The sequence below is a fragment of the Harpia harpyja genome, chromosome 7 (assembly GCF_026419915.1).
Source record: "Harpia harpyja isolate bHarHar1 chromosome 7, bHarHar1 primary haplotype, whole genome shotgun sequence".
NCBI classification, from domain to species: domain Eukaryota; kingdom Metazoa; phylum Chordata; class Aves; order Accipitriformes; family Accipitridae; genus Harpia; species Harpia harpyja.
In genome coordinates this window covers 36,398,488-36,422,568 of record NC_068946.1, presented here as the reverse complement: position 1 = coordinate 36,422,568, position 24,081 = coordinate 36,398,488, and the positions used below count along the sequence as shown (strand labels likewise).

At 35.4% G+C, this 24,081-nt stretch overlaps 1 protein-coding gene across 2 annotated transcripts; it reads right to left on the bottom strand.

Annotated features, from left to right (window-relative positions):
* Positions 1-248: 248 nt before the first annotated feature.
* GALNT3 (polypeptide N-acetylgalactosaminyltransferase 3) lies at positions 249-22,934 on the bottom strand. Of its 2 annotated transcripts, XM_052792220.1 has the most exons (11): positions 22,624-22,934; positions 15,639-16,236; positions 14,125-14,297; positions 12,729-12,878; positions 12,237-12,468; positions 11,346-11,463; positions 10,752-10,952; positions 9,511-9,642; positions 8,467-8,568; positions 5,684-5,836; positions 249-4,596 (listed from the first exon to the last, which is right to left on the bottom strand). In XM_052792220.1, exons 2-11 carry the CDS (start codon positions 16,148-16,150, stop codon positions 4,474-4,476), a joined length of 1,896 nt encoding a protein of 631 aa, XP_052648180.1. In that variant the 5' UTR covers positions 16,151-16,236; positions 22,624-22,934; the 3' UTR covers positions 249-4,473. The 2 variants fall into 2 exon arrangements, with proteins under 2 accessions (XP_052648180.1, XP_052648181.1); XM_052792221.1 differs by lacking the exons at positions 249-4,596; positions 5,684-5,836 and adding an exon at positions 7,330-8,098.
* Positions 22,935-24,081: the final 1,147 nt, after the last annotated feature.

The following is a 24,081-nucleotide window of genomic DNA, read 5'->3' as shown; positions in this document are numbered from 1 at the left end:
ATTAACATCATAATATTAAACTACTACTTGAAATATTATTGTGCTATTGACACAAGTGCAGTTTTGGACAGCATGTTTTAGCAATTAAGTCCCTACTTGAAGAATTCAGGAGATATATTAAAATACAGAAAAGATTACATGTCCCTTCCTTGGAATATTTGATAGAAAGTACAACCTTAAAGGAGATCTGTGCACAAGAAGTTCAAAGGACTGGCTATAGTTCTGACAGCCACTGAAATCAAGACCCCTACATCTCAATCTAATATTATAGTCTTGATCAGATGCATAAGATTATATCAGGCTAATTCAAAAAATGTGGGAGATTATTCTTTAAGAGGAAAGTAGTTTCCACAAGTTCTTTCAGTTTCATGTACTTCTCAGTTACAGTAATTCAACATATTTAAAGAAATATATACAGCAAAACATAAAGTACAGAAAAGTTAGTACTGCACTGTAGAACATACTATAATTACTCAAGAGAATCATGCTGGAGGAATAAGTTATGCCAAGGAGAACATCTGCTCCTGCCCTCTAAAAAAACCCTGTAAAATAGTTTAGTTTTCAGGAAAGATTGAAGACTGATGCTAGAAAAGCACAGAGAAGATGCATAATAACTAATACTTGAACTGCTTGCAATTTTTCTTACTGCTGCTTTGTTATTACTTTTGAAAAATGTAATTAACTTTTAAAAAAAGTCTTTTCTAAACCTCCAATCATATTTACAGATCTCCTATTGATCTTCTAAAATTGTATGATATCTATATGTATACACACATATATATGCATATTTGGAAGTGCAATACTCAATGTAGACACAGAAGTTAATTTCAGATGTTCAAACAGAATAGAACAAAAAAAGTCACTTAATGTCTTCCTCTGTTTATAGATCTGCTTCGCTCTTTTCTGGTAGGTAGTAGGGAGTCCAAGTAAACTCAATTGCTGTTGTAATAAGTACTGCAAAAATACAGACTAAAATGTCACTCATAGTTTAAAGAACAGATAGTAAGCATTTGGAAAAAAAAAAAAAAAATTAGAGTGTTTCCAAAAGTAGCAATGGTTAAAAAACCTACACTAAAGTGTATTATGAATTTTTGACTATTGACCTATGTTATGCCAGAAAAGAAGTCTCAAAAAATGAAAGGAAAATCTTAAAGAGGATTTTAAATCACAGAATAAGTTTTCCCGTTCCACAGCTAGAACTGAACACAAAATATAATAATCAGGTGACCTGCTATACCTAATCTTTGTAGAAAACAGAGTGACAAGTACATATATTGCTATATCTGCTATAATATGGTCTTAGATTACCAACTACAAAAACAAAAAAGATGAAGTGGAGCTCCTCTAGCACTGCTCATGAAAAGATTCCTAACTCCAAGTTCAACAGAACACTTGTTTCCTTGCAATTTAAATTCTATCCGGGTTTGGAATGTTACCTCTAAAAAGAAAAGTGGGTGATGAGTAGATAAATGATGTTTCATATATACAAATTCCAATCTAACAAGTTTGTAAGAGAAACAGGTTGCATGAAGAAATTACCCTTTAGTGGTATTAAAAATAATATAATACATTTGCTGTATAACACGAACTAGGAACTTAAAGAACTCAGGTCCTTTTAAACAGTTATGCTAAATACCTTGTCTTCTAGAACAGGTTCCCTGAACACTCAGTTTCCATTTCATACCTGGGGATCAACACAGCACAGCTGCTGTCTTACGTAATGTCCCATCCTCTATTCATATTTGTTGAACAATTTTCTCATTGACCTGCATCCTATTTTTCCTCAACTCCTTCTCCAGTTTGTCAAGAGCATTTGTTGCCCTTCCAATATTGGTTTGATCTGTGAAAGTAATAAGAATACTTTGTATTCCATTACTGAATTATGGAAATATTTATCAGAGGGCACAGGCAGATCTTGGTGCAATGCCATTCAATACAGCCTTCCAGTTTCATGTGGCATTAATAACCCTTCCCAGTACAGTCTTTTTAACAGTTTATGTCCACACTGTAGCAAGTTATTTTAAGTCATATGGCTTTAACTTCACAGGATATTCTCACAGGTATCAACAAAAGCCTTACAGAAGCCAAGACATGACTCAAAGGCATGATTATCAAACCAGAAAAAGAAATTAGCTTAAATTAATGCTCTGACAAATTCTTGCTGGTCCTTGCTTATTCACTTGTTGTCTTTTAGATGACTTAGAACTACTGAAAGGATTTCTTCTTGCTTTTCTTCAGAAGCTGAATTCATTAGTCAGATACTGTTAAATTAACCAGATATATGTTCCCTCCCCTGTTAGAAATGAAAAAACCCTACATTGTCATCCACCCATCCACCAGACTCTACAGATAAATACTATTTATATGTAATTATATTGTTTATTTACCAGGACAAAAGGACAAATTTAATATTAGTGTATTTTGTCCTATTCAATCTTTAATACCCAGCCCTTCAAATCTATTCTCAGCTTTATTTTTGATCATACAGCCAAATATTTTTCTTTATCTTCACTTTAAAAATTTGAATTTTATTTTCTTTTGGCAGCCATGAAATTTTCCTTAATCACCCTCCTCTTATGAGTACAGTACTTAAAGGAAATACTAAGCATTTCCTAAAATACAGTTACTAGCTGCATCTAACTACACCTGATCTTATTGCTCAACTTTCCACTGTTATGTGCACCTTTCTTGAGATTCAGATGATTAAAGAGTTCATTACTAAGCTGGTTGCTATTATATCTCCTATTTTCTTCCATTTGAATAGATACTATAGATGTTCAACACAATTCTTTCAACAAGATGCAAAGTCTAAGTACCTTTCTACCTTTGATGTTTCCCATCCTTACTTAATAACACTGGCACTTCTAGACAACAGTAAGTCTTTTCCTTGTCTTTATTCTGCTGCTTCCTTCCCTTCCTAGAAGTTTATTATTTTAATTTCATAGCCGTTTTCCTCCCATATCATAACACATGCAAATTTAAGGTTATTTTTAAACCTCCATAATTTGCATAAACCAATTAACTCTTCTCCAGATAAGAATATAAAATTTTATTATGAAATAGAGTTTGCCTTATTAAAGTGCAATTTTATGTGATCTTAGATGCTTTAAGGGCCGGATGGTCATTAATCTCACATTCATACCCTGAAGTAGACATTTTCAAGTAAGCGTATATCTCTGTTCCTAAAGAGCACATTTCTTGTGTGAAGGCCTAAGATAATCACAGTCAGAAAATGGGCATGATTGGTGTTTGCAAGGGAAGACCAACTGGAGGGTGTTTAACAACTATGCATCCAGTAAAATAACCAAAGAAATATATATGTATGTTTTTAAATACTTAATCAAAGGAAGACTATTTATGAAGTCATAGCTCTGCATGACCTATTGAAGTATACTTGTGGATGCTTACAAGAATACAATATTTCATTAAAAGGGCTAGCAGAATAGTTAGGAAGGCCAAGGTCTCACTTGGACTGATAAAACTGAGGTCAGTCCTTTGTAAAAAAAGGGGGAAACAGCAACAACAAGGAAAAAAAAAAAACGAACATGCAAATATTCGCACAAGAAATTACGTACAGATAACATTAGGAACCTGTTAGCTAAACATTGCATAAATCACTAAAAGCTAGCCAAAAAAGTGGGTTTAGTAGATAACATGTAATTTAAAAGCAGTAATGAACAAAATGCTGAAAAAACGTGTTAATGTTAAGCAGCTTGGAAATCTATTCCTATATAACTTCATAATAAATTTTAAAGTTCATGAAATATAGAAAACCTATACAAAAAGTTTTGGCTAACAAAAGGAGATTAATGTCAGAATAATCAGATTTTCCATTAAAATAATCATACATACAAATTTCAGTAAGAATGATTTTTTTCTTCTACAAAAGAAGAATTGACTTGCTAGAAGCTGAGCACTGTATGGTAACCTACTTGGCTTTAACCTGAAGGTAAAATATTTAATTTTTCAAGTGAATGAACTTAAAAAATACTGAGAAAGGTGCAGTGAGTAAATGATTAAAAAAAAATAAAAATTAGTCAACCAATTGAGCATAAAAATATACATATAAAGTGTCTTGGTTTTTAGACAGTATACAATAATTTCTCATAATTCTACAGAGAAAACTAGTCTTCAGAAGTACTTACAGTATGTGGAAAAACAATATACATATGGTCCCCAAGGTGAAAGAGGACTATAGGATCCATGAATCAGTGGTCAATATATAAAGTCTTATCATAGAAATATTGTAAACATTTTTCTTAATTTGGATCTCAATCATCTTTGGTATAACAGACTCCTAGGGAATCTCGGATGACACATTTTACATCCAACTTAAGTAAGAGGGAAAAGAAACTTTAAACATTTTGCATTTAAAGTATGCATCACTTAAAAATGCAGTATACATATATGATCACAGTTTAGAATGGATCTTTTCTTTTAATAAAAATGCTTCTGGCCTATAAATATCAAATCTTAATTGTTCTGGCCAAAGATCCACTTCTGGAAGGGGTCTGAAGGATTACAGGATGCCAAACTCGGATGCTCTCCGTTTCCTGTAAGGCACATATGTAGTGCTGCATTGTACAGAGTTTGATCCTAAAGTGAGTAAAAAAGGAGGGAAAAAAAAGAAAGTGAACAAACAATGAGCATGCTATTTCCCCCCACTCTTTTTTTCCCAAGTTCATTGTTGTTAAAGAATAAGGCCATACAGAGAGTGCAGACGGGGGCCAGCAAACAAATATTAGTAGTGTGCAAGTGCCAACTTCTTTTGTTAGGAAATTTTTTTTAAATATTGTCCTGGTTTCGGCTGGGATAGAGTTAACTGTCTTCCTAGTAGCTGGTACAGTGTTATGTTTTGAGTTCAGTACGTGAAGAATGTTGATAACACTGATGTCTTCAGTTGTTGCTCAGTAGCGTTTAGACTAATGTCAAGGATTTTTCAGCTTCTCATGCCCAGCCAGCGAGAAAGCTGGAGGGGCACAAGAAGTTGGCACAGGACACAGCCAGGGCACCTGACCCAAACTGGCCAACGGTGTATTCCATACCATGTGACGTCCCATCTAGTATAGGAACGGGGAAGTGGGGGCGGGGAATCGCCGCTCGGGGGGACTAGCTGGGTGTCGGTCGGCAGGTGGTGAGCAATTGCACTGCGCATCATTTGTACATTCCAATCCTTTCATTATTACTGTTGTCATTTTATTAGTGTTATCATTATCATTATTAGTTTCTTCTTTTCTGTTCTATTAAACTGTTCTTATCTCAACCCACGGGTTTTGCTTCTTTTCCCGATTTTCTCCCCCATCCCACTGGGTGGGGGGGGAGTGAGTGAGCGGCTGCGTGGTGTTTAGTTGCTGGCTGGGGTTAAACCATGACAAATATTTAAAAAAAAAGAAACCAAAACATTTGGATTGACTTCCAGGTGGATGCTCAGACACACAGTAAAGGACCAACTGTTTTTGTAAGTGACATTTCTACTTTATATTTAAACTAGTGAAATCATCAAGTTTTGAGATGGTAACTGAAAAGCTGAAATTATCTACATTTTCCTCCCAGAAATAAACTTACTCCTTTTTGGCTTTTGAGTTTTGTTTCATTGGGGGTTTCTGTTTTGTTGGAAATCAAAAATTAACTCATATAAAAAAATCACTGATAAAAATGCTGATTCACTGCACATTCCAAATACCTTTTGATGCAGCCATTGCTCTTCTCCAACAGCGAAGGTTTTCCGGCCTTTGTAGTTACATTCGCGAAGATGCACAGGTCCTTTAGAAGCATGCAGACAAAGTTCCTTCTGAATGTTATGTCGAATTTCATGGTGTGCAGAATATTCAAAGTACTATTTAAATAAGTTTTAAAAGGTTCAGTAAATAAACACAAACAAGAGTATTAAACTAAATTTACCCTTTGAAATTCCAAAACACAGATTTGTTATTCAACAATTTGAGACTACAGAATAATTTCTCTGATCTTCAGCATGTATGCTTTAAAAGTGGTTACAAAACTGAAAACATTTTTTAATACTAATGCAATGGAATATATTTAGAAGTCCTTAGATGTATAAATTGCAAATGACACCTTGTGTATTATGATGCAAGATCTCATCGCTTGCTCCCCCAGGAATCATATATAATTCAAGGAGACAAACTGAAGACTGGAGATAGTTGCATGGATAACTTAAAATTTAGCATTTCTTAACTTTAAAAATCTTTATTCAATTTTTGTTGCTGGATTTTGTTTTTCCTTAGAGCAACAACAAAAAATAATTTGTCACATGGAACAATACTGATTGCTGTACGTCAACTTTTGCTGCTTGATCTAAACCATAATACTAACAATAGGATGCTGTTATGTTCTCTTATGAGCTAGCCATTCAAAAAGTAATGGAATCATGTATTTTGTGAGTGAATTTCACCATTTTTTCCTGACAGCAGAGTACTCTTAAGGCTCAGGAATTCTAGCCTATAATTCCAGTCTTAAAAGGGATTCAATTCTAACAGTTTCAGACACAGCTGTCCTTTTATACCTCTAGTCCTACCCTACCATCCTGGTCTCTTCCTTTTCTCCCTCATTAAATAGCAGAGTTCCACCATTACATCCCACTACCACTGTTTCTTGTCTCCATATGTCAGCCTTCTTCACCATATCTTTCCTTTGACTATTAAGACCAGGCTCAGTTAGCTCCCTGTGGCTTTCAACTGTCTGTCTAATTGGTCAGCTTCCGCCTCCTCACTGCCTTGGCATCAATGGGAGTAGCACTGAGGAACAAACACGCATCTCACTCTTAAGTCTCTGCGCCCAACTCCCTGAAACAGGTACTGATAGGAGTGACCTGCTTAGTTACTTAGCTCTCAGACATAGTAATTTACTCTAAATCTGTTACTCTGACTTAATCTGTTCTGATTTATCTTTTGAACTCCAACATCTCTGCAAGCCCTGAAAATATGACTTGAAAGCTAGGTTTAATTTTGGATATTGAGATGCTATTGAGATGGACATGTTCCCAGCCCCAGAATATTCTAAAAAGGAAAAATGATAAACAATTGATGTACAACTCTGAAAACTAGGTTCTCTCTTCCACTCCGTTCTCCTACCTCAAATATATGGATGAAGACAACAGGTAGCACAGAAAATGTCAGCCTACACTGGTAAAGTCTGGTAAAGAACATTAAACTGAAAATAGGGTATTGTATTGAGAAGGGTTAAGTAAGCAAATATGCACACCTCTTGTGCTTTGCCAACAAAATCTATATTAAAATTCTCTGAAGGTTGGCATTTAAAGAGATTCAGACTGTTATTTTATGGCAGGAGGAAAAACAAAAAACACAACACTTGAAAGCATAGAGTTTTAGTACAGTCCAAGATAACTTAGAGAGAGATGACAATAGAAGCATACAGCAGATCTCTTAATACATTGTCTTGGTACAGTGTTCCTGCGTTAATGACTCTGACAATGTGAAAAGGCTAATATAGTATTAATCCACAACAGAATAAAAAAAAAAGTTCAGTACTGTAAGAAGCTAACATAACAGGGTAGTTTTTAATCTAGACAGTTTTGCATCTCCCACAAAAATTGATTAGGAAAGCATTAACTAACTAGGATCATGTGTCTGAGTTTTCACAGTGCCATCAATGGATGGCTTTTAAGATTGAAGATTTTATTTAAAAAAAGAAAAATTACAACTATATTCTAAAAAAAAAAACAAACTTTTAAACCTTTGTTGACCTTTAGTTTACAGTTGATAAGTTTTATTCACCAAATAACTCTTTAAGGCAACAGAGAAGTGTTCATCTCTGGGCAGGGAAGGAGACGTTACTTTTATTAGTATTACAGCAGTGCCTGAAGGATTCAGTATCTGACATCTATTGCAAGTCATACTGTAGAAGAAACAGAGCACCGTTGCAGCCTCCAAGAGCTATGCATCAGAGAGCTCCTCTTGGACAAATTCAATCATATTATTCACTTGCATTAGCCAGTACAGGATAGACCACTTTGACCTCACATTATGAGGCTGCAAGCATGATAGGGAAGGTGGCTCAGTCCTGACCACTTGGTCTCTCATTGGCCGGATTCCCACCATCTTCCTTGACAGTGCGAGTCCTGGTGGCAGAGAAAGAAGCAATAGGAGGAAGCATAAGGAAAGGAAGAATTAAGATGACAACGCTTATAAGAAAGTAGTGAAGGTAGGATGAAAAGATTTTGCACAGAAAGGAGAGATCAAGTGAAGCAGTGCAATTGTGTTAAAAATCTGAATCTGTATGCTGAACATAAAATGTTAGAATTGGGACACAACATGAAGAGCAGTATGAAATTTTCCTTGAACAATATATATAGGAATTAACACACACAAAAAAAAGTGAGAGATTGCATATTAAAAATTAGTCCATTTCTCTAAAGTAAATTAAAAGCTTTAATATGGTAAGGTTACAGTTGAACAGATCATAAAAATCAGGTATCAAATATCTTACCTGATTTCCTCCAAGTCCATGACAAGAATACATAATCAATGGTTTGCCACCGTGGTTATTTTCACCAACATCCAGACACATGCGGTTACCTGTATTTTTTAACTAAAGAAAGAATGTTACCAGAAAAAAAAGAAAGAAGCTCAGTGGGGACGACAAAAAATTAAACTGTCTCATTTGTATACAAAACTAACCTTTGGCTTAACGACAATTACAGCTGTTAGTTCATTTTTACTTTCTGCTATGCTCAAATCTAAAAATCCTTGTCTCAGTTAATTTTTTCTAACCCAAAGCCTAGTAACTACGTTATGGCTGTCTACAGCCACACCCTGTGAATTATTAGGCTACTGGTGTACTAAGTTACTGTTACTCAAATTACAATTTGAACAGATACACATAAAATATTCAAAATTGGAGGAAGGGAAAGTTTTATTTGTAAATACATGCTAAACCTTCACATTCACCTCAAACTAAGAATTATTAGTTGTTTAATATTTTTTTGGTTTTAGCAATGCAATGTCTAAGAAGTTATTTGGCAGAGGAAATGCAATGGTCTTTAAAAAAACCATACATATAACTATAAACACATTTTCTTCATCATAAACCTAATTCTGAGAAGCAAACAGCTGCCCAGTTTTCCTTATTAACACAAACTAAAAATTTTCTCAGACTTCTTACTATATAAAGCTAAATTTACCTAGATAATTCAGGAAATCTCCCACCACTGGCTTAGTACTTTTGTGTCGTTTTAACCGTTAGTGATAGGCAGAATGTTGCTTATCTTAGCAGGTTGTAAGATCACGTTAAGCAAGGCTACTGTTAGTTATTAAGAAGCTTTGCTTAAATTTCATATCGTCATTGACAAAGCTATAAAATACTCAAATAGCAAGGTATGCAGAAGAGATTCTTTGTCCAGAGTAGTGACAGAAAACCCTAGGGGCAGTTAATGATAGCCAAAATGTAAATACTATGGCTAAGGTAGCACAAAAGATTAGTAAACTTCTTGGATTATGGAAGACTGTAGAGAATAATTAAAATTAAACTTACATATCCAGAAAACAATGGATTCAGGTCTGGCACATATGCTTCTGGATAAACATTAGTGAGATACCACGTAAAATTTTTACACTGCAGACGCTGCCTTAAATCAAGTCTTTTTGAAATGTCTCCAAATGTTTTCTGTTAGAGGAAGGGAAGTAAGGATGGAAGAGAAATATACTAATGTTACTAATATCAATTTTGTACATATAAATCTATGAAGTTCTGTACTGTAGTATTAAACAAGTTTTAAGCTTCATTTGTTGATTTTTATTTTTTTTAAATACTGTACTACTACTGTTACTGCTGTTTGTTTTTCAGTGTCATAACACCACTGACATACTGCCTGCAGCATTTCAAAGCATGGGCAAGAAAAATACAATACAACATGGAAACAAGAGAAGTATCCTTAGTCCCAAGAGTTAACACAGTGCCATGAACTGGGAAAGTACAAACAAGATCATTCTGATGGCAGCTATAAAGCTAACTGATCTCACGAAAAGGAGTGAGCCGAAATAATGAATTGGATTAATTAAATAATTAGCATAGTAGTGAGTACAATGCAGAATGTTCCAGAGAAAATTCAGTTGTCTAGCTGCTAAACATGCTTAGGAAATCTAATGCTATTAGTGATACAATAGTCACAAAGATTTATCGTACGAAGGGAGAAAAAATAGCTTCTTGAAGAAAACTCTAGATTCCAGATGGTGAAAGACCAAAGCTCAGAAAACTCACAAAAATAAATAAACCAACAGCCACCCCCCCTGAATTTAACTTAAGTTTTTAAGTAGATAGACAGGATGGATATCTGTCATTGAATAAGCTTTATTCTGCAGCTAAAGAACAACAAAACCTGCTTTTTAAGTAAAAATACTAAGCAACTTGGGAGTAATGAGAAATTATGTTTCGCACTTCAAAAAATAAGTTAGTTTGCATTTTATATGCTCAGTAGCTTTTCTCATGCTCTTCTGGTAGTTCCAGTAGCTTCTCAATGCAAACAACTCAGGATTTTAGAGAATGTATGAAAAAAACCCTACCAATCAAAAAAACCCACCACACAAAATGACACTATCACCACCCAAACACTTAAGTTTTTTCATGTTTGTTGGGGCTATACCATTAAGCAAACTGAACTCTGTCTTTTCATTAAAATATCTAGAATCCTCACGTACTTTGTCAATAAATAACTTTTGCTCACCAAAACTTTCAACGCAGCAAGTGTGATTTCTAATACCACCACCACCACCTACTTGTTTCACAATTTTTGCTGCCTCTGTGTTTCTTCGGTAAAATATTTCTTTATATTCATCCATCCACACTTCTGCAAGGCGGACTTGATTACGTGTGATCACTTGAGTACCTTTTGGGAAAGTATGGGGACTCTTGCTGCGAAAGACATGGCCAACAACAGAGCAAGGCATGATCTCCAACTGTCCACCACATTGCCATACCTAATAATAACATTTTTTGTGTAAGTGCACTGCAATTAAAATTAAGGGGGTGGGAAAAAAAATTCAGCAATGTTATTGTTCACCAGAAAAAACCCCAAACCACTAACAATAGTGCATATATCAGGCATACCATAAGTGAATTTCCTAATCAGGTAAACCCTGGAAATGTACATTTCAGCTATCAACCCTAAACACATAAGACAAAAAAAAAAAAAAAAAAAAATCAGTTCAGTAAGCATGTTTGTATTTTCTTTCATAGGTCATTAGTAATTCATTTTCCGTGTCCTAGTTGGCTGATTCAGCAGAGAAGTCAAGACCTAATACTAATTTGTCCTCAAAAATACTGTACACTGTCAGTATAGAGACCCCTGTTAATTAAGTAGCTAAACTTACTCTGAAAGACATTTCTATATTTTCACCTCCCCATATTTCCATTTCTTCATCATAGCTTCCAATGTGTTCAAAGTAGTCTTTTGATATTGAAAAGAGACCTCCAGCAAAAGTAGGTGTTCTGCAAAAAGAGAAATTTACTGAGGAAGACAGGATTCAAATAGGTAGGGTTTTTTAAATATAGATGTAAAAGCATGGTATAACTGTTCTAGGAATTTCCCATGCATTTGTCAGTGTTTCACTACATTGAAATATTTTTCTGGCATAGATAATACTTCAGGCAATTAAATCTGCCCACATCGAGTCTCATTTGACAGTTTAATTGTCATTTATTAACAACCGGTTTAGACTAATGACTGCTGGTATAGAAGACAGCATCAGGAAAAATAACACATTTTTTCTGTGTGGAGGATATCAAGTGGTTATTACTCCTCCAAACCAGTAACCTGTCTGTGGCCAAAGCACATAAAATTATCATCAAATGCACCACTGTAACAGTCTAGTATTTTGGTGCTCTGAATGTTTGTTATTATCCCTTCAAGGTTGATGAATGAGGAGCCAGAATCTGTGGTACTGTCTCTGAAAAGAACTCTTTTTAATCCTCCTCTTCCCTCTCCCTCCTGATGAAAAAAATATATAGAAATTGCTTATTATGTTCCTACTGTATGTAGAAAAAAGGTAAAGCAGAGCAATTACTGTCTTAAGGAAGCTATGTTTTCATGAAAGCTTTAAAATTTACAATGTGGTTCTTAAAGAAAGTATTACAAAAGCCATCTAAGATGCTAAGACTTCTGATCATAATCATCTGAAGAAGTAGTTCATTTACAAACTGCTGTTCATAACAAAAAACAATGAAAACTAAAGGATTTAAAATATTATTCAAATTATGTTTACCTAATTGGATAGGTTTCATCTTTTCTTTTATTTTCATGTTTAGGAAGAGACTCCCATCCAAATGACAAACTCCAGTCAAAATTTCCTCTGTTGTGGCTGTGCCCATAAGGAGATGGTTTACTGAATTCAAAAGTATTGAGATCGATAGAAGCAATATCAGGGCTTACAACAGCAACAGGGTTCTCAGCTATTCTTGCCAATAATGGCTCTAACCAGCCATAAAAGCATTCACCTATGGAGAAAATGGGAACAAGCACTGAATTTTTACTTCACTATAAAGTAGTACACAGGGAATATTTTAACATGCCCACAGCAAGCCAATATGCACTGCTTTTAAATAACATTGCTAATTATATTTTCAATAATATAAAATAGCAATAGGAAAGATGATACATTGCTAATGTTCATAATTGATAAAAAAATCTGCATCATTAAATCAAAGAGGAGAACAGCATTATAAACAGACCTAGCATAGTTACAGGTTACACTTACAGTGAGCATCCAGAAAGGTGAGGGTCTCTCCTGTTGCTGCTGAAGCTCCCAACAACCGTGCAGTGATTAGACCCTTTCTCTCCTTTTGACGGACTACTTTAACTATTTGAAATTGTTTCACATATTCATCTAGTTTATCATGCAAGTATTCTAGAACAACAAATCAGTTTCAGGATATTGAGTGTATATACATGCCACTGCCTAAAATTTTACATTATTAAACTAACAGGATAAACAATTCAGACTAATCCCAGGAATGACCTCAACACCAAAGCAGCAAACAATTCCTGACTCTGGAACGTTATTTTAGAGGCTGCGTTTTTTGGGGGGTGGGGGCGTAGGAAGAGGTGACTGGCAGACAACAGGAGGTGGAACACAAAAAATATTCTAAAAGAGAAAGGACATGTGCTAGTACATCTCTTCTGCAGTATTAACAGTTTGAGTATCAATTAAAAATCCATTTTCAGAGCAAATGGATCATGTACCTACTTACTCGAGTTATCTGCAGAACATGCAAATTTTTTCCTTAATGATGGCACATTTTACACACAGTTTTCAAAGGCTACAATATTTACAGCAGCAACAGAAGCTACATAAAAAGGTCTTTAAATGTGCAAAATTTGAGAAACAACCCCACATCCCTCATTAAACATCCCACATCATCTTCCTTCCTCTGTCCATCCTTATTATTAATCTGTACTACTGAACACACTTCACATCCGAGTGTGGCAGTATCAGAACCCAGGACAGTCAATATACTAAATACAGACTTGCAAAAAGTGTAAATACATTAATATAAGCATGTATGTATAGACATGTTAGTCTGAAGTTAAGCATATAAAGTTTTTTGAACTTGCATTTGTGATCACACTTGGTATACATTCAATTATTTTTGGCAGTTAGCTTGAGTATTGAAGATTATTCTTCCATTAAATAATTTTACTTTCTAGGAAAGACATTGCCCTTCATATTAATGTAATTAATTTGCATAAAGACAATCACTATGATAAAATGCAAATTGCTACAAGCATTGGATGATTTATCCTTGGATACTTTGTTCTATAAATTGTAATTGGTTTGAAGCACAAATTACAAAGCTACTTGTCATGCAACTAGTTATGCAGTTTAAGCAGCACTAGAATTGGAATAATCAGAAATGGGATTTAAAAACCTTTTAGAGGACAATAATTTCATATTTGACTACCTTATGAAAAAAAGATGGGGGAGAACTATTTTATAGAAAAAGAAAGGAACAAAACCACTTAGAATACCATTATACATGTTAATCGTGGTTAAGAGATATCCTCTTTTAACCAATTTATCTGCAATCCTAACATGTCTTAAATTAAAAAAAAAAAAATTAAAAAAATCAAGAGAAAATAGAAAGACTTCTTACCATCTACACTGGCATCATCCACCAAAATAATCTCCTTTAGCAGTATGGCAGGAGATGTGTACATCACACTGTGAACAGTTCTGAGCAGAGTGGACCATGCTTCATTATGAAAAACTATTATAATACTTGTGGTTGGCAATGGCGGGCAACGCTTGAACTTTTGTTCAATACACCTACAGATTAGAAAGTGTCAAATGTTACAAAATGGACAGAGTTTTGACTCAAACTCTTAAGAGAAACCCTTCTCTTTCTAGTACAAAGCTTTATATGTATGGACATTAAATATTTCAGCTTCTCAGCTTTCCATGCCAGTTTTGGAGCACAAAGGCAGGAGCTCCAACTGGAGAAGCTGTATAAAATATTTTTTAAAAATATGATGAATAAGAATGCCAGTTGAACAACTGACTCAATTCTGCTTCTGTCTCACAAACATTTGAGGACATTTCATATAGTATCCAGGTCTTCTTCAAAAAGAAATGTTATTGTATTGAGCTGCAAAATCAGACTTCAAGTCAGCATTACTGTTGAAACCCCAAAATACAAAGAAGAATATTTACTAGAAGAATGCAGAGTTTGCAAGGAAAACTAGAACAGATCTAATTCAGAACTTCAAAATTTTGTAGAAACCATATAACTCTTAGGGCAGCATATCCCATTCAAGGGAAACAATTTTAAACCCACAGTTTTTCAAGATTGATGTATTCTGAACATAAATTTAAATCCAATTGCAAGTCAAGATGACAAGACAACACTTCTGTATTCATAAGCTGCACACTTACTGTTTATTGCCTGTCAACTTTAGAGACTGGAAGACTCCCCAAGGTAATTATCACAGCCATTGCCTCACAAAGTACACAGGCAAAAACTCACCAGTTATGCTCTAGCAAAGGTTATTGTGAGCTGCACCACATGTAACGTGATATTCATACTACCAGCAGCAGCTCAGTAAGGCTAGTCACTTCTGACACAGATAGCTGAGAACGTAAAATCTGACACTGACAGAGAATGCTCATAACCAAAACCCACTCTACCCAAGTCCTACAGTCCTCATTAATAAAATTTTTCAATACTACAAGACTGCTGAGATGTTCCATTGCCTTGTTAAACAGTTTACAATTCCTAATTATGCTGGTGGTTTTATTAACACTGAATACTAAAAAAAAAAAAGGCAGGGGGGGAATGGTGTTTAAACTGGGAAAAAGTTTAAACTACATTTTTAGTTCTCTTCTAAGTAAAACTCAGCAGGCTTCCAGAAAGTCACTCAAAAATTGTATCTTAAAGGCAATAGCAGAAAACCTTATTTAAATATATTTACTTGGAATGCAAAACCATGAAAGAAGTGAGCCTTTCTAAACATTCTCGGCTTTGGCACTGTGGATCATTATGTACAACCAACCATTATGTATAGCTAAGAGACTTTCTTAAACTGTCACCTAATGCTGAACTCAAATCACTTTGCAGTCTGCATTTCTGACAAGTTTTTCAACTATCAGGACATACACATTTCAACATACTCAGGAGGTCGAGTGTCTGGTCCAAGATCTCGGTGTAAAGAAATCCTATCACTTGCAAATGCATTGAAACAATGTTTTTCTTCTCCACGCTGTTTTTCTTTCTGTTCTTCTGAATTTAAGTTGATGGGTTTAAATGCTTTACCAGAAGCTCCAGGAGCATTAGGATCCTGAAGGGGTCGATCTAGAAAGGGTTTTAGTTCCACTGCAGTATAGTGTCCTGGCAAACAGCGTGTCTCTCCAGTAATCTTAGTTTGCCTAACAGGTGCTTTTATCTGCATTTTTGGCTTTGCACCTTTGATATTGTTCATAGCATTTAACATGAGACCTAACACATGACTTTTCTTCCCAACAACTGGCTCAATCCCTGCTTCTTCTTTAAAATCTTGAACACCCACTTCTTTTTGTAATAAAAATAAAAATACCAGAAAGACAAACACAATAATGCTAAACTTCCAAAGTTTCCAGTGAAAAAATAATTTCTTGAATAGTTTAGGTGTTTTTTTCAAAGCCATTCTAGTTTTAAAAAATTATCACAAGACAAAAGTTTTGTGGATTATGTTCTTCAAATAGATCACAGCATTTCTTGAAATTATAACACCTGTAAATTAAAACAAAAAGTATTAATTTAGACATCTAATATATTCAACAACGTAAAACCACAAGAAATTAATAGGCAGAATTTTTCCACCACCCCAACTGTCAAACATTTTGTGTCCATCACTTAAAGATACGTCAAACCTATCTGTAAGATACGTCAAACCTATCTGTAAGATACCTAAAAAGCACTTTCCCTGTTTTGGTTTGGGGGTTTTTTTGGTGGTTTGTTTTTGGTTTTGTTTTTGGTTTTTTTTAATACACTTCAAATAGAACCACCAGAATGCAGGCGTACCACTAAGAACAAAACACTATTTCTACACAATGCCAGTACTTCACATTAATTTTCTCCCAAATCCTGAAAATTAAGTTGTTTAAAATCAGAGGAAAGTGTTGTTTTAAGTCTACCAGAAGCAGGGAATTTTAGGTCAATGGTGGGATAGAAGAAAAACAGATGGAATCAATACAGTAAGTTCAAGTTGCATGTAAGAAATAGCCACATAAAAAGTGAACTATAAAGACAGGAAGGACTTCTCAATCAACTTATTTCAACAATTTGGAAATTTCCAATATTAAAAAAAATAAATCCATTTCAAGATCACACTTAAGTAATCAGACTTCAAGTGGGAAATTTTTATATTAATTTAGTTATGTAGTATACATGTTCAATGCAGACTTACTACAGGTAATTTGGAGTAGGTTAATTTAGCCTGAGGAACAAGTAATTATTCTGTATATTTTTTCATTCACTTGTACTGCATTTTCTGGCATGTGCTGCTGCAACTCATCAAGAGAACATGTCAAAGAGCTCTCCTCTTTCAGGAACTCTGCCACTATTTTTTTCACAGACAAGTAATTATTCAGCGGCTTTCAAAGATGGGGAACTATGAAAAACAATTGAGGGCTACCAGAATGCAAGTGATTTGAATTAAATTCTCTCTGCAAAATTGGCAGTTTACAAGAAGGGGAAAAATAAAAACCAGCCTGAATTCAAAGCACAGCTTTATTTTTGTGTAAGTTTTATGTATATGAACTGAGAAAAGAAATAAGCAGCATCTAGATAAAAGCCACAGTTAATTCCCACTTAATAACTACTGACCACAGAATTGCAAAAAATTGCTTTTCTATTTCATCCACTGAAATACAAATAGATTCTGCATTTCTTAATTGCAATTAACATATACTCAGGAAGAGATATAACTTATAGAAAACAGAAAAAAACCTCACCTGGTGTCCTTGAAGAATTTGCAGGATAAGTTAAGCATTTGGATTTGTTCACATTATAGTTTATTTCAAAGTTTATGTCAGCTTTTTTAATAAGCACATACATTCAAACCACAGCATTACCATAGAGCTATTGTTATAAGAATGCAGAGGGGAATCTCATTACAGCATTGCCACATAGATACTAAAAGGTACCAAAAATGTGCTTCACAAGGCTCATAAAATTTCCAAGAAAACCCATTAAAAACATCCAGTCCACTTCTGTCTCACACATTATTTTCCCATTTTAATTTAGTGCTGAAAAATTTGTACTGCAACACTGATACCTATACACTGCAAGAGTATGACTAAAAAATTTCTTTCCTGATGAAAGGATTGCAACCAATTTACCAAAGTGCCCGATTAAGAATGCCTTGTTTTCTCACAATGTCTGGTGGGTTGATCTTGGCTGTCTGCTACACACCCACACAGCCACTCTTTCACTCCCCCTCCTCAACATGACAGCGGGGAGAAAATAAGATGGAAAAACACATGGGTTGAGATAAGGACAGTGTGATCACTTACCCATTACTGTCACAGGGAAAACAGACTTGAGGATGATTATTTTTAATTGGCAATAAATTAAATTCGAGTAGGGTAGTGAGAAACAAAGACAAAACCAAATCCACCTCCCCAGGCTCAACTTCACTCCTTCATTCCCAACTCTTCTACCTCCTTTCTCCCAAGTGGTGTAGAGGGGATGGAGAATGAGAGTTGGGGTCAGCTCTTAACACTTCATCTCTGCCACTCCTTCCTTTTCACACTTTTCCCCTGTTCCAACATGGGTTCTTTCCACGGGGTGCAGTACTTCAGCAAAAACTCCTCCAGCATGGGTCATCCACAGGTCGCAGTTCCTGCCAGGATATTGCTCCTGCATGGGCTCTCCATGGGCTGCATCTTCCTTCAGGGCATATCCACCCGCTACAGCGTGGGGTTCTGCATGGGCTGCAGTATGGATATCTGCTCTAGCATGGTCCTTCATGGGCTGCAGACAAGTATCTTCTTCACCATGGTCTTCTCCATGGGTTGCAGCAGGACAACCTGCTTCACCATAGACTTCTCCATGGGCTGCAGGGGAATATCTGCTCTGGTGCCTGGAACACCTCCTCCCTTCCTTCTTCACTGACTTTGGTATCTGCAGGGTTGTTTCTCTCACATTTTCCTCACTCCTCTCTCTCACAGCTGCTGTGCAGCATTTTTTAGCCTTTCTGAAATACCTTATCACAGAGGCACTACCTGCTACACTGGGTGGCTCAGCTTTGGCTAGCAGTGGGTCCATTTTAGAGCTGGCTGGAACCAGCTGTGTCCAGCACTGGGGCAGCCCCTGGTCTCGTCTCACAGAAGCCACCCTTGCAGTCATCCCCACCTCTCAACCTTGCCACGTAAATGCAATACACTATGTAAGCCACTAAGCATAAGGACAGATCAGCACCCAGCAAGAAGACTGTAACTTGTAAAACTACCATTGCTAAATCTGCAATGGCTCTGCCTGAGTCTACAGCCTCTGCAACCTGTTAACCAGGAATGTTTACATAACACCATAAAAAATAAAATCACATTACTGTTTCTCAGTACACCGTGCACAAGCACATGTGATATTAGTAAATTCTAAAGCTTGGGAATCAATTAGTAATATAAATATATCTTCCTCAAATATAAAAAAGAAAATACATCTTATTTTTATATTTGAAGTACTTAATATTATACGAGAGGCCTGGCAACTTCTTTATCTCACAAGCAGTCATTAGGCACAGTCAATCAGGCAAACACCCTGGGAGCACGGCATTAGCATTGGTTGGCTGGTTGGTTTGTTTCCAAACATTGTTGCCCTCAAATTTCTTTTATATCACTAAACATGCAACAATGTTGCACCTTCCTCTAGGCCTCTTCCTTGTGGTAAAGAGACTTAAATTTGTCCATGACAAGGGAAAGGTTAAGCTTTAATGAACATGATGGTATAAGGTATGTCAAGAGAAGAGAGGTTAAAGTTAATTCTGTATAGCAACACTATTTTACACTGAAATTATGCTTAAATCTGAGAACTTAATCAGTATTTCAGTCAAATATTTATGACTGTTGTCTTTTTGTTCTAGCGAGCTGACATGAGACTACTCAAAGGGTAGAAAAATTACATGGTATGGCTACATATCTGTTATCTGCCTTTGTACCAGAGAAATCTTTTAACTAATTTAACAATTGCCTTAGAGAGTTGAAGTTTCAGTTGTCAGATTTCCATTGTATATCTTCAGCATTTCAATTAATGCAGCAATATTTACTTATGCTACACTATGTCATAATTTTTTTTTTCCCTCCTAGTTTAATGTTTACTACAGGAATTTTGGCATCATTGCCTCCAGCAACAAAAAGGAAAAATGGACTAGAAAATACCAAAGATTTCTTCCATAGATTTTTAGCACATACTTCAGACTTTTGCTGCTGCTGCTTTGATGCTAACACATTAACTGATTCTTCACAAAACATCAAAAGTACATATGTACATTTTAGCTAAAACTTAAACTAAATTACTGTTATTTTTATTTGGGATTATTTCCTGCACAAATTGAGCGTATACAAATCCTTAGGATACTCAAGATCAGTACAACACAATGTTCAAGATACCTGTAAATCAAAATCTAAATGCATCCAGAACATTTCTTGCACTACCTGTGTTTTGCATACTACATCTGTCTTCAGACAAATAAGTCATTAAAGACTATAACGAGCAGACCTAATGAGCAACCAAGAACATAGAGTAATTTATTCAGCATTTGTTTTCTTATGTAACTATATTCACTTTTATCTGCATACACTGACTTATCTTTGACAACATATTTCCTTGTATTGGATACACCCGTCTTGGCTGCTCAGGTCTAACCACAGCAGGCTACCATAACACACAGGTGAAATGTGTCTGTCCCTAGAAATGAAAAGACAACTCACCTGAGTTAAGTTGTTGCAACAGAGCAACACAAGTTAACCCTTTCAATGTGGATTAGTATGCTACAGTAGCATACATGGCAGCATGCTGTGCAAGAAACAAGTGCAAGTGGTGTTTCTTTTTTAGAGAAAGGATCAAGTGATAGCCTTGGGATAGTATGTGCAGCAGAGGTGGACAAACATGGGCTTGTTTGCCACAAACATACAGCAAACTCTTTGATATAGACAAATGCTGAGTATAGTTTTATTGACAAAATATCCAATAGGGTTATTGCTTACAATAAGACAAGAGCTCTTGGTCACACAGAATAGTAGCAGCTTCCAGAACACAGAGTACGTTGTCCAAAGAACTTCTTCAATGAAAGCTGTATCTTCTTCAGGGTTTTTACCAGGATAATTTTATTGTCAGAAATACAATCTTTATTCCCCACAAATGCCTCACACATTTTTATGGCATAGCAATGTCAGTAAGCACAGACCAAGCTACTGTTCCATCCTCCAGGACATGCTGAAGAAATATGTGGCATGATTAAACTCTCTGAGGTGACTGTTCAGCACAGTGTTTCATCTTCTATTCATTAGTGTTATTTTCACTAATAGTAGTCTGGATTCTTACAGTACTTTGAAATAATTAGCCCTAAACATCAAAAGTTGGATTTTAGGGTTTTTTTTTCTTTTTTTTTAAGAAGAAAATAACCAGAAAACTATTATGTACTACAAAAGTCTTCTAAAAGTGCCAAAAAGCAGCTGCCACACTACTTCAAACCACATCACGTGGGTAGTGTGTGAATTCAATACACAGTCTATGTTACATTATGCCACCCACTAACTCTGATGTCAGACTGTCTGCAAAAACTCTGGCTTACAAGCAAGCCTCACTACAGTAGCCAACATGTACACAACTCTGACTTTTTGTTAGCTTGGTCTGAACAACACTGTAGACAATCACTTTTTTAAAAAAAAATTAAAATGTCAGAATAACCCAAATCAGCAGAAATTCTTTCAGACCAGGCCAGTGAGGAGAAATTTATTGGGGTTAGTATCAACAATATAGTTGACCTCTGTTTTTTTAATAAAACTGTTTTAAGATCTACTTTTATCTGACTGTTAAATAGTGTTCTAATATTTCCTGAGAATGTTGCTTATGGAACATAAAAAAAATTAACAATATAAAATACTAAGTAAAAAATTCTAAAAAAAATGCTTAAGAAAAAAATAACTTAAAAAAGAGAAAAATAGGAAAAAAGCCCCTTCAGAATTATTCTAATCACAACTATTTAACTACACAAGTTTGCTTCACCCTTCATCTAATTTCTTCTGCAACTCCAGAAGCACAGTCTCATTAAAAAGCTTGTCTATTTTTTCTTATTATATAAGTATACAATCCCTTCATCAAGACCTTAATACCCCCTTAATCAGAAAGTGGGTGTGTGAGTAGAAACACTGAACAAATTCTTTAGAAAAAAAAGACCTGACACTCGTGATTAATTGTTCTCACCAAATTAGCAAAAGGCTGTCAAACATGTATGATTACATACATTGGGATACTTTACCTGTAAGAAGTGCTACTTTCACCACTGGTATTTCTGAAACTAAAATTCTAGACCGGGCTTTTTGTTTTCTTTGCATGAATACCAATATAGATGCTACTAAAACATTAGCTACTGAAATAATCAGTTTGGTAAGTGATATTCTCACCTTCTACCACCATGGAAATAGAGTTTTTTCTACCAGCAAAAAAAATTATAAATAAATCACTGAACAAAACTGTTTCCACTTCCTAGAAGTACATCCCAGAACATCCACTTACATTACCACCTCTTGTGACAGACTAAGAAACATCCAATTTGGAGTGAACTTTTCATACAGGTTTAGCTGAATATGGAATACAAAAGCTCTCCATACAACCAAAAACATTCAAAAGCACTTCAGAATTTGGGGAAAATGAACACAGTTATTGAAGTTTACCAAACTATGCTACTGTTTACAAGAATATTACCAGCCCTTGGCTTAAATAAAGGAACAAATTATAAAATGAAGTGTACTGAAGTTAAAGATTAAGGCTTCACATGAAAAGGAGAAACAGAATCAGCTGGCCAGTTTCTGTCTCTACACTTGCCAAAAAAGATACTCGCCTCTCTGCTCCACTAAGAATTCCTACTGAAAACAGTCCTAGATCAGGCACACATACCTAAAAGAAATAGATTCACAAACCCAGATACTGTTCCTCTGGGTACATTCTTTGAAGCTCAGCCAGTAGAAATGTGGTTCTACTCCTGAAAAAAAGTAAGTTTTAAGAGGAATACTGAATGTATTCAGTTCCAGAGTCTTAGTTTTAGAAACATTAAGGGCACAGATTATTCTAGCAAAGACTGGACATAATCTGCCCCAGTGATTATTACAGAAAAATCAGAAGCTGGAACTGGATGATAACACAATAGGCTGAAGAAATTCAGAGCAGCAGCAGCCCAGAACGCCTAGCTGGAATACAACTTTGTAAACTATCTTCTTCAGCAGTTTCTTTGAGATTAAAAAAATAAATTCCCCCCCCCCCCCCAGTCCCCTCCTTCTATGTATTTTAATGGAAGTGCTTTCAAAAACTCTTTCACAATGAGCACTACTACTATTTTTCTACAGCTAAGCACTGTACATGATAGGCAGAGATAGATAGTTCCCTGTGACAACAGATAGCATATTAAAAGTATACAGTAACCATATATTATAAAAAATATTTACAGCTTAATTCTACAGTCCTGGGACTATAAACATGCACTGAACTCAAATTTAAATTTCACTCAATTCTGCAGCTTCCTTTTTTTCTTGGCCAGATTGGTTTGGGCCTCTTAAAATCATTTTAGACTGTCCCTAAAAATGCCATGATGACAAGTGAGCACCATAGCAGCTGTAAAGTGCTGTTTTAACTTAGAAGGATTAGTGTCCAATTTTCACTTAAGCACCAGAAAATAATCTCTGATTCATAACCAAGGGAATTTTTTTTGTTGTTGTTTTCCAGATTGTAGTAATGTTTCTAAGATAATAAAAGCATCTGAGTATTAAGTGCAGGGCTTGAAATCACAGTTTTATACCCTAATTGGCCTTAAACTTTTAAGTTGCTTAAATGGTAAGTGTAAAGCAAAGCAAGCCTCCTCATGGATTTTTTGAGATTTACTGAGGTTTATTGGGTCAGCGACTGCTAAACTAATCTTTGTCAGAGTCTCCCAAAGGTGTCTTCGCTTTCCTCCTCTCCCCACTCGACTGGTTCTTTTCCAGCTGCATTTCACTGCTGAATAATCTTACCTAACAACAAATAGTCATTTGACTATAGAATTTAATTACCAAGTTGCTGTCAGTAATTTTCCAACATGATTTCTCTGTTTGTAAGCAGAGCTATTTCCTGGCACGGTATCAGTGAATCTTAGGAAAAATCAGACAATGGTAAGACAGACAGCAAGTGAATAAAATCATGCTTTATGCAAGTAGACAAAATCTAGCACTTCACGGTCTAGAAATTTGAGGCACTTTCAAATCTTCTAGAAGATTAGCACATAAATGAACAAATTAGGAGGAAAAACTCATCAGTGCTCCTAGGTACCTAATCAGCAATTCATATTACGAACATGATTCTCTACATTGATTCCAAAAAAACGGG

Bases quoted from the DNA above. Each gene is read 5' to 3' on its own strand.
- GALNT3 (XM_052792220.1), bottom strand. From the start codon at position 16,150: ATGGCTTTGAAAAAAACACCTAAACTATTCAAGAAATTATTTTTTCAC. The intron at 8,569-9,510 runs GTAAGTTTAATT...TTCTTTCTTTAG, and splicing joins ATCCATTGTTTTCTGGATAT to TTAAAAAATACAGGTAACCG. The intron at 4,597-5,683 runs GTATTTGGAATG...TACTCACTTTAG, and splicing joins AGCAATGGCTGCATCAAAAG to GATCAAACTCTGTACAATGC.